We start from the raw sequence: 11,040 nt of genomic DNA on the forward strand, positions 1-11,040 counted from the left end.
TTCCCGTCTCCTCACTACCACCACCACCACCACCACCACCACCACCACCACCTGCATTTTTCTCGGAGCCGCCGCCCTGTGCGAAGACCGGTGAAAGGAGCCGGGAGTGAGGGGTGGGGTCAGAACTGGGAGCTCATTCCTGAACTGCCCAGAGCTGCCCAGACCAGAGGGACAGCCTGGGGCCGGGACTCTCCGATCCCTCCACTCCGGTGGAATTTGGATTCAATTCCTCCATCAATCGGCGCGGCGGCCAGTTTCCGCCTCGCAGCCCGGGCTGGCCACTCCAGAACAGTCACCGCCTCCGGGTTGTCCCCGGAGCGCGGCACCGCTGCAGGCCTGGCCTGGGCGGCGGTCGCGGCCGCGGCCTAAAGCTTTCAGCCCGCAGTCGCCGCGACTCCGGGAATTTCAATCCCGCGGTGGGCTGCACGCCCTAATCCGTGGAGGCGGGCGTTCGGGTACTGGGATTTCAGGTTTGATTTAGGAAATATCCCACTGTGAAACTCAAAGCCTTGCCTCCCATCCCCACCCGAGATGGCGATAGGATCTTTGCAGAGAGAAAACAGTTTGGCACGGTGACCGGAGAGCAGAGGAAGGGGCAGGGAAGCGAAGGGTGTCTACGGACCGAAAACCCCAAGACAAACTTGTCGAGGCGCTCTCGGAAAGTTCCCGGAGCCTTCGCCACCTGGCTTTCTGCTCCTCCCCCCACGCACAGCCGCTTAGGGCGCCGCTGGGCTCCGCTCTCCAGTCGTGGCTCCCCGGGATCCCCAGGGGTCCGCACTCCAGCCCCTCCAAAGGCAGAGCCCGCCATTTCCATCAGACATTCGCACCCGGACACAGGCCGCGTTCAAGGAGCTGATTTCAGGGTTTGGTCCTGGGGGGGCGGGGTGGGGGGGCTGCTTCGCTCCCCCGGGCAATGAGATGGCCTCTGAAGCCTCGGCTAGAAGGCACCCCTTCCCCCCTCGCACCACTCTTCTAGTTCCTTCCTCTACGCCGCCGAGCGTGGCCTGGAGTCTCGGGGTGCGAGACGAAAAGGGGGCCCGGAGCCGAGGAGAGCCCCAGCGCCGGCCCCGGGCCGAATTCTGGTCCCGACCCAGGCCCCGCGCGGCGGCGGAGGGGGGGAGGTGCCGAGGGGCTGGCAGCCGGGAGGGGCCCGCTGACCCCGCACTAACCCGCGGCCCCGCGCCTCCCGCGGCCCCTCCCCGCGCAGGCCGGAGGGGGCGGGCGGGGACTCGGAGCGCCCGGGCTCGCGGCCCCGCCCCGCCCCGCCCCGCCCCGCGCGCAGTATCCTCCGGGGTGGGCGGCCTCGCCTGGAAGGCGCCCCGGCGATTGGCGACTCGGGAAGGAGACGCGAGGAAAAGTCGAATAAGAGGGCGCGACGTCAGACCCGAGATTTGGGGAAGGGCAGGGGAGGAGGTGAGGGCGGGGACGGACACACAGACACAGCCTCAGACCCAGATGCACGGACTCACACCCCCCGCACGGCACCTTAAGTGTCCCCAACTTTAGGCCGCCTGAGCCCGGGGCGCCGAGGCCAGGGCTGGGGGTGGGGGGGGGAGCCGTGGGAGTTGACTGAGTGAGATAAAAACAGGGGAGAAGAATGAGTGAAGGGGGCCGAAAGGGGAGAAGAGGAAAGGAATAGAGAGGACGGAAAAGCAGGAGAAGGAAGAGAGTTTCCGAGCGTCCAGGAGAGTGCAAGAGCCCGAAGGAGCGGAAGCGATCCTAGGGGGAAGAGGAGCGCGGGGAGGGCGGGGAGGGGAGAGGAAGGGCGAGGAGGAGGAGGAGGAGGAGTGAAAACTAGAGGAGGGCGAAGGAGGCGAGGCGCGACACCGCTCGGGGAGAGGAGGGCAGAGAGGAACGAGGCGCGGGCAGAGGCAGCTCCGGCTGCGAGAGGAGGGAGCGCGGCGCAGAGAGGAGGGGCTTGCGGGCCCGTAGAAATGTCAATCAGAGCCCGGAGCCCCGGGAATCTCCGCCAATCTGTTCGGACCTGACCTGGCTCCTCGCCGCCGCCGCCGCCGCCGCCGCCGCCGCCGCCGCCGCGGAGCAGATCAATAGGCGAACGCGGAGCGCAGCGCAGCGCGGGAGGCAGCGCGGCCCCAGCCCGGCCCAGCCCCCGATGCGCGCCGGAGCCCGCGGGCGGCGCTGAGCTGGGCGGCCCCGGGGGCCGGGCCCCCTCTCCGTCCGTGCCCCGCGGGCCACCATGTCCTTCCCCCAGCTCGGATACCAGTATATCCGCCCGCTCTACCCACCCGAGCGCCCGGGGGCCGCCGGCGGCGGCGGCGGCAGCGCGGGGGCCCGGGGCGGCCCGGGAGCCGGAGCCTCGGAGCTGGCCGCCTCGGGGTCCCTGTCCAACGTGCTCTCCTCCGTGTACGGGGCGCCCTATGCCGCGGCCGCAGCGGCCGCCGCCGCCGCCCAAGGCTACGGTGCCTTTCTGCCCTACGCCGCCGAGCTGCCCATCTTCCCGCAGCTGGTAAGCGCCCAGGGAGCCGGGGTGGCGGGGGGAGGGTAAGAGTTGGGGCGCGGGACAGGGTGAGCGCGCGGCAGTAACGAGCGGGGCCCAGGCCGGGAGGGTGGAGGCGGTGACGGCTGGGGCTCACCCGCGCGCCCTCCGCGCGTGTCCCTTCCCTCTCCATGTGCGTGCAGGGCGCGCAGTACGAGCTGAAAGACAGCCCGGGGGTGCAGCATCCGGCCGCGGCCGCCGCGTTTCCGCACCCGCACCCCGCCTTCTACCCGTATGGCCAGTACCAGTTCGGGGACCCGTCCCGTCCCAAGAACGCCACCCGGGAGAGCACCAGCACGCTCAAGGCCTGGCTGAACGAGCACCGCAAGAACCCCTACCCCACCAAGGGCGAGAAGATCATGCTGGCCATCATCACCAAGATGACCCTCACCCAGGTGTCCACCTGGTTCGCCAACGCGCGCCGGCGCCTCAAGAAGGAGAACAAGATGACTTGGGCGCCCCGCAGCCGCACCGACGAGGAGGGCAATGCTTATGGCAGCGAGCGCGAGGAGGAAGACGAGGAGGAGGACGAAGAAGACAGCAAGCGCGAGCTGGAGCTGGAGGAGGAGGAGCTCGTGGGGGAGGAGGAGGACACGGGGGGCGAGGGCCTGGCGGACGACGACGAGGACGAGGAGATCGACCTGGAGAACTTAGACGGCGCGGCCGTGGGGCCTGAGCTCGCCTTGGCCGGGGCGGCGCACCGGGACGGCGACCTCGGCCTGAGACCCATCGCAGACTCCAAGAATAGCGACTCGGACGACAGCTCGGAGGGCCTGGAGGAGCGTCCGCCGCCGGTGTTGAGTCTGGCCCCAGCGCCACCGCCGGTGGCCGCGGTGCCGCCGTCCCCGCCCTCGCCTCCCGCGGGCCTGGACCCCTGCGCTCCCGCGCCGGCGCCCGCCTCGGCCCTGCAGAAGCCCAAGATCTGGTCCCTGGCCGAGACGGCCACGAGCCCGGACAACCCGCGCCGCTCGCCCCCGGGCGCTGGGGGTTCCCCCCCCGGGGCAGCCGTCGCGCCCCCAGCCCTGCAGCTCTCGCCCGCCGCCGCGGCCGCCGCGGCTCACAGACTCGTCTCGGCGCCGCTGAGCAAGTTCCCCGCTTGGACCAACCGGCCGTTCCCAGGCCCGCCGCCGGGCCCACGCCCGCACCCGCTCTCCCTGCTCGGCTCGGCCCCTCCACACCTGCTGGGACTTCCCGGAGCCGCGGGCCACCCGGCCGCGGCCGCTGCTGCCTTCGCTCGGCCTGCGGAGCCCGAGGGCGGAGCAGGTGACTACGGAGCGCGGGCCGCGGAGGGCAGGGGTGGGTTCGGGTCGCGCGGGCGCGGGCGGGGGCGCGCAGGACCCCGGGGGCGCAGGGCGCTTTCCGCGGCCCTGACTGCGGCACTGGAGCGCTCTAAAGGCCCTCCTTTTTCTTCCCGGCTCCCCTTAGATCGCTGTAGTGCCTTGGAAGTGGAGAAAAAGTTACTCAAGACAGCTTTCCAGCCGGTGCCCAGGCGGTAAGAGACCCCGCGGTAGGGGGTGGGGTGGGGGGGGCGGGGATGGTGGGATGGGCAAGGGGGGGAGGGACAAACGCGGAGGCACACGCGCGCCTTTCGCCCCCGGGGGAGCGCAGCCGGGACGCGCTTTAGAAAGGGGCCGGAGCGCGGGGCCCTGGGTAGTCCCCGCGGGCGCACAGCCGGCCCCGAGGTCCCGGTCCTGGACCCCGGGCGCGGCCCAGGGTGCGGCTCGCTGGGCACCCGAGCCCGGCGGGCCCCTGGAGCGGGCGGCGGCTCCGGGAAGCCCACCTGCAGGCCTCCCAGCCCGGCCCCGCGATCTGCCGCCCTCCCGCCCTCGTGTCGGTGAAGGCCGACATCCACAGCGGGCCGGCATCTGACACGGAGACGCCTCCCAGCCCCCGGCCTCAGCCCCGGCCTGGGTCTCCCGGCCCTGGGCAGCGTCGGTGCTCCGAACTTGCCTTTGCAACCATTGCTTCTCTCTTCCAGGCCCCAGAACCACCTGGATGCCGCCCTGGTCCTATCGGCTCTCTCCTCGTCCTAGTACTTATTTTTAAAAATTTTAAATCGTTGTAATAATTGTAAAAAAAAAAAATCGCTCTGTATAGTTATGACTTGTAAGCATGTCCGTGTATGAATACCTTAAAAAGAAAACTAAACAAAAAAGAAAAAAAAATAAAACAAGTCCCCCTGAGTCCTCCCCAAGTGGCTTCTGTACCCCACATTAGCAGAGTCTGTGAGGGTTTTTGGTTTGTTTTTGTTTTTGTTTTTGTTTTGGTTCGGTTGATTTTGGGGGGTGGAGTCTCCGTGAGAATAACCGTGTCTGACTTTTTTTGTATATACAGAAAAATGTACATATGTGTGAACCAAATTGTACAAGAAAGTATCTATTTTTGGCTAAATAAATGAGCTGTTGCCACTTTGACTATAACCCGCCTGTCTGCCCCCCACCCCCCACGACCGATCGGCTTGGTTTTTGTTGTGTTTTGTTTCATCCACTCCCCCCACGCCCCCACCTTTGAGGAGTCGCCGGGATGAGAGGAAAAGGAGGAGAGTCAGGACCGTGTGATCGGGAGAGCGCGGAGGCCGAGGAGACACAGCAGTGGCGGGCCCTGGGGTTGCCGCTGGAGGTGAGGCAGTTGGAGAGAAGAACGTGGGGCGCCCGTGGGAAAGGGCAGGGGAAGCCTCAAGATGCCCTCGGAGAAGTCCGGGCAGTTGGGCCCACCTGCCTGTCCGCTTGAGCCACCGAGGGTTCTTGGGGCCTGCTCCTATGACAAAGCAGAAAGACTCAGAGAAGGGTCTGGATGCAGAAGGGTTAGGCTGGGAGGTTCCCATCACTCCCAGCCCCATTCGTAGAGACAGGCACAACTGAGGGGTTCTCAGTCTTCTGTAAGGGCATGTGCCGGCTCAGTTCAAGCCTCTTCCAACCTCCTTGCACCCTAGACTCCTCCTTACAGATGAGAGGGTGCGGGGTGGTGGTAGCAGAGGGTGGGTAGGGAGGAGCAGGGAGCCTAGGGATGAACATCCTTTCCTCTCCGGGACTGCGCCCAGGGCGAATTGAGTTGGGGGACCCGTGTCCTGGTAACATCGGTTTGTCTTGGCACCCCAGCGGGTTTTCCGCAAGTGCCCCAGAAGGACGGCTGTCTGGGGGTCCCGGTTGGGGGGGGCAGGGGTGTTGGGCCCCTGTACCTCTGCATCCGGGACTCAGGCTCCCAGCCGTCCAGGGGTGGGCGGGTTGGGGGAGGGAGCCGAGAAATTTGGGGCTGGAGCTCCCTCTACAGGACAAAAGGGCCACTCAGCGCCTACCTCGGCGGCCTCTCCAGCCAGGCCGGCGGCCACCAGCCCCCTCCTCCTCCTCTTGTTTTCTCTTTCAGTGGCCGGCGGCGGCCCAACTTTGACTTGAACAAGTTGTAGGGAGCGCCAGAAGAGTGCCGCCTCGGGGCATGAAGCGGAGGGTACCTCTTTTTGCATCTCCTTCCTCGTGATTAGTTAGTAAATTTAGAGGGTGGCCAGATACCAGGAGTTTGCCACCCACTCCCACCCCCTTGTGTGGAGCCTGTGACAATCCTGCAGGTCTCCTGGGAGGTTTGGGAAGCGCTTGCATGCCTGAAGCCACAGAACAAGGCAGGCATTCTATTTATAGTACCCCTTCCAGGTTGGGGAGGGGGAGCAGACCTGGATCCTAAATGCCCAGGCAGCTGCCTGCATGGCCCCCAAGGAACCTCACTGAGGCTGGGGAGTCTGGGTGTGGTGGCCCCCCAGGGGCAAGGGGGAAAGAGGGTCTGTTGGCATCTCGTGTGTTAGTAAGTGGCCTTTCCCAGAGGACTGGTGAAGCGGAGGCTGCTTTCTGAGCACAGACCTTCCAAGCAAGGCTGGGGGCTCCCCCTCTAGCCCTTTCCCCAGAAGTGGGAGATGTCTCTCGGGGCTCTGTCACCTCCCAGCTCTTTATTAATGGTGTTCATGGGATTCAGACGCCTTCCCAGGTCTCAGGTGGAGGCTGTGGTTCAGCTCAGGTCCTGGGCAAGGCTCCCCTGCCCCATGGAACGGGCTCCAATCCTCTGGGCCTGGAACCTCAGAGACCAGGGCCCCGGGCCAGACAGAGGCCTCTGCTGTTAGCCTGAGTGCCTATAGGTGGGCAGCCCCCCCGCCATAGCCTGTCCACTAGTGCCTCCCGAGCTCCACTGTGGCACAGATCTAGTTCCCAGGTCTATGTACGTCCTGTGAAACTCTAGGCAGATAATTAACTTCTCTGCACTGTTTCCTCATCTGTAAGATGGGAGTAATGCCACCTACCTCGCAGGATGTGCGGGTGAGAGAAAGCTCGTCCGGGGCTGGCCCGGGGTCACAGGGGTAGATAGCCCTGGTCTGACTAATACTCTATTCCAGAATCTCAGACGGCTCTCTTCAACTCTGGGCAATATTTCTGCCCATACACAACCTTCAGCCAGAAGAGTGAGGTGTCGGCCATCAGGCACCACAGGACCCAGTTCAAACCAGGGAGAAAGGAACGTCCTAGGCCATGGTGGTCAGGGAGAGGGTGAGAAGGCAGGCAGCCTCTCTGCCCTGAGCACCCACCAGGGGAGGAGGAAATGCCTCTGTTCACAGGGAGGTGGGTGTGGAGAGGCCAAGCTTGGAGAGATCTGATTCCCTGTGCTTGGCGTCTCTCTGGTGTAAACCCTGAGGCTTGCCCACTTCGTCAGGATGGTGGCCCTCTGATGAAACAGTCCTGCCTCTACGGAGCAGGCAGTGTGTGGGGGGCGGGGGGGGGGGGGGCAAGGACAGCTGGGAGAGATCTGGGAGTGGCTCCATGTAGCTGGATCTTCTCCGTCCAACAGAACACATGGGCCCTTCCCATGGCCCCAGATTGACCCCCATAGGATAACTTCAATCAAAACAAAAAAGATCCCATGGGCTTTCTAGCCAAAGGAGGGAAGAAGAAGCAGCTCCCCTGCCCATTTCACCATTTCTGCATCCTCCTCCCCAAGCCATCCCCTCCTCTCCCTCCTCTCAGGGATCCTAGGAACTCTCTCCATCCATACTTTATTGTGTGGACCTAAAATTTTAAAAGGAAAAAATAAGCTGGAGGGAGTACAGTTCAGAGAGAGAGAGAGAGAGTGAGGAGGAAGCCAGAGAGAATAAGGAGTAATAGAGAAAGAATGTCTGGGAATCTTATCCTGGGTCCTGATTAAGCTTCAATTAGAAATAAAATATGTCAATCACTCCTCCTGGAAGGGGTTCCTGCTGTCGGGGCTGGTTATGCAAAGCACGCCATGGTGTGTGGGGATAATCAATTAGGTCAGAGGAAGGAGTGTATGTCACCGCTTCCCTCATTATCTGCACGGAGCTGGAGGTGGGGGTGCATCACCGAGCCAGAGAGCCAGAGGAGAATAAAATTATCTCCCTAAGTGATGGCCCACCTCTGGGACTGGCACATTCATGATTTCCAATTGAATTTATTTTCACTGGAATACAGGGAGGAGGAAGCGGGGTCCAGTCAGAGGGCAACCTGGAAAAGCTACTGCGGTAGAGGCTTCCCCGGAGAATAAAGAGGGCTCCAGCCACTCACCTGCTCCAGGGGAGGCACGAGGAGAGGGCAAGTCCTCCCCAGCTGGGCCGATGGTCTCCAGGCCACCTGGAGAGTCCACTGTCTCAGGCCTGGGTTTTGGAAGGTGAGCCATAGGGATTGAATCCTTGGATGGGAATTGGATGTCAGACATCTTCACTGATTTGTTGGGACTTTTCATCAGGAACTCTGGCTGTGGGCCTAATATTCGTATCCTTCTAGAAACGTTGTCTGTATCTTCTAACTCCTAGCTGCATGTACCCTCTACTTCTGCCAAATGAAAGAGGGCAATCACGGGTATGTACAAATTATGTCTATGGGGCAGAGCTAACTCGAGCTTGAGGGGAGGCAGTGTCATCCCGACCTGGGCCTCCACCCTCACCATCTGCAAGATAGAGAGGATTGGAGTCGATGAATCCAAGGTTGTCGCATTTTGGGCATAAATAGAGGGAGCCCATAGCCTCTCTGGAGACTGCTTCCTGATCTTGATTAGCCACTGTCAGCGGATCCAGCCGGCCAACGTGACCACACTGAAAATGTCCATCTATTGGTGGCCTACCTGGCTCACTTGCAGCTCCTGCTTCCCTCTCAACAGAGGCTCCAGCCCCTCTGAAGACCATCCAGATTGTTTGCACGGAAAACCCCACAGGGCACCTCTTCCTGAGTGTGGGAGAGGTGGGTAGCCATGGCAAGAGGTCCCTAGGTTGAGCAGTGGTTCTCCGCTGGGCAATGCCCCCACTCCCAGGACATATGACCATGTCTGGAGACACTTTCCATTGTCTTGACTGTGGAAGGGTGCTGCTGGCATCTCATGGGTGGAGACCAGGGATGCCGCTGACACCAGGGATGCTGCCCCACAGACACTGGCCAGCCCCGACAGCAGAGAATTAGGAGGTCCGAAATGTCCATAATGCCTCGGTCAAGAAACCAAGAGGGTGAGGGAGGGGAGAGGCGTCTGGGGCCATTAGAGCAGTGTGTTTTCTCCCAGAAAACTCAGCTGTGTGGAAGGGAAACATTAGGGGAGGATGCTAAGTGGGGCCACTTTTTGCTCTTTAAAACTCTGGGCCCTGGAAGGAGGCCGTGGGGATGGGGGAGCACAAGCACGCAACTTTGCCAGCCTGGGAAATAGAAGAGGAGGTCTCTGCTCCCTGAGCCGCTGGAGGTGGGACCGTCTCAGGAGGGAGAGACAGACTCCTCTCCAAAGAGGATGTGTGTCTGGAAAGTTGGGGCCTTTCTCACTGGATATTTATATCAGGAGCAGGTTACGGGAATGTTCTCGCAGATGAAAGCCTAACTCCTGTGGTTTGGCTCATAATAATTGCCACCTCTTAACTGCCGCCAGCCCTTCCTACGCATAAATGTCTCTATTTATTTACTTGCTTATTTTACCCCAGAGTGGGTGTGGGCGTGTGGGTGTGGGTGCATGGGTGTGTGTGTGTGCACGGGTGTGTGTGGGTGCATGTAGGAGTGCGGGTGTGCGTGCATGTGGGGTGGGGGGTGCGTGTGGGTGTGTGTCCCGTGTCAGGGAGCAGGAGGGAGACAAAGGCAGGGTAAGGTCTTACTCTGGCCCGGCCTGTCTAGGACGGGAAGGCTGTGATTTCATGGCTTTTGTGCTGGTGGGGAGCCCTGCATTCTCCCACTGCTCTGGGCCGCTAACAAGTGGGCCCGTAGCCCTCCGGGACCTTTGGAGTGCACTCATCTGAGAGATTGTGCTTTTCTCAGCCGCTCAGATTTATTTTGCTAAAGTTACAGGGCAATTATGGAAATGCGCCCTTTGAAGCTGGGCTGATTTCTCTTTATTTTCTTCTCCCTGACAAAGCAGAGCTTCCCTGCCTCTTGTGGGCTTTTTTTCCCCCCTGCTCGCTCTCTCTCTTTCTCTCTCTCTTTCCTCTTTTTTTTTTTTTTCTGATAATTATTAGATAGCGGGAGTTTCCAGGGGTAATTTTAAAAAAATCTTTTGAACAGTGATAAAAATGTGTGTAGATTAAAATGACATTACTATTATTTTGATATTATGTTATGGTTTTTTTTATGGGATTTTGATGGCCAGCAGGGGAGAAATGAATTAATGATAGCAAGAGATAGGCCTCATGCTCAGATTGTGGGCCTGTGACATGCTGGCCTGCCTGAGGCCCCGAGTGGGGAGACCCTTGGCAACCTGGCAGGCCACCTGGTTGGCTCAAAGACTGGCTCAGCCTCCTGGGGCTCCCACTGGGCCCCCCAGAATGCAGAGCTCCAGGAATTTAACAGGATGAACGCCCTGCTTCCCCTTTCCTCACACCTCGGGGAGAAAGAGGCCCAGACTCAACAGAGCTGCGTTTTCTGGGCTTTGTACATTATTTATCACTGTTGCACAGAATCTGGAGGCTCTGTGTGAACCAACCCAACTTATTTCTCTCCTCCCACCCCACTTTGCTTGACTTGACGCTGGGGTGTTGAGGAAAAGTGTCTGAAGCCAGATGGTGTCCACCTCAATGCCGGGGAGGCCTTCAATGCGGGATGGGGCCTGCTTAGAGTTGGGGGTGGGGCTCAGTTTCTATTTTTTAGAGCGGCTTTGAAGTTTTCTTTGTCCATATTTTTCTTTGCTCCTTCCTCTTCCCTTCTTGTCTTTGGGGTGAATGGCTCATGATCTGTATACAAATGCTGACAGGAAGTCTCGCCCCCTTCAAGAGCTGGGCATTGGCCTCAGTGGCCGGAGTGGAGGCCGTGTCACCTCCTATTTCCTTCACCCTCTTTCACAAAATAAAATAACTAAAATAAAACGAATAAAATGGGGTTGAGTGCTTATTATTTGATAGGCCTAACCATTAACCATGCTAACTGCTTTCCATGAATTTTCGTTAATGCTCACAACCCCTCCTCAGGGAGACCTGATAAATAAATGAAGGCTTAAAGAGGTCAGGTTAAGAGACTCTTCTGGTACGAGGAGAACATTCCATAGGTATGTAGCTGTCTGGATTAAAGGGGTAATATAAGGGCACCTGGGTGGCT

At 60.6% G+C, this 11,040-nt stretch overlaps 1 protein-coding gene across 1 annotated transcript; it reads left to right on the top strand.

Annotated features, from left to right (window-relative positions):
* The first annotated feature begins 1,385 nt into the window (after positions 1-1,385).
* IRX3 (iroquois homeobox 3) lies at positions 1,386-4,917 on the top strand. Its single transcript, XM_025447896.3, has 4 exons — positions 1,386-2,467; positions 2,641-3,760; positions 3,923-3,989; positions 4,476-4,917. The coding sequence occupies exons 1-4, from the start codon at positions 2,198-2,200 to the stop codon at positions 4,528-4,530; spliced, it is 1,512 nt and encodes a 503-aa protein (XP_025303681.1). The 5' UTR covers positions 1,386-2,197; the 3' UTR covers positions 4,531-4,917.
* The last annotated feature ends 6,123 nt before the right edge of the window (positions 4,918-11,040 follow it).

The sequence above is a fragment of the Canis lupus genome, chromosome 2 (assembly GCF_003254725.2).
Source record: "Canis lupus dingo isolate Sandy chromosome 2, ASM325472v2, whole genome shotgun sequence".
NCBI lineage: Eukaryota > Metazoa > Chordata > Mammalia > Carnivora > Canidae > Canis > Canis lupus.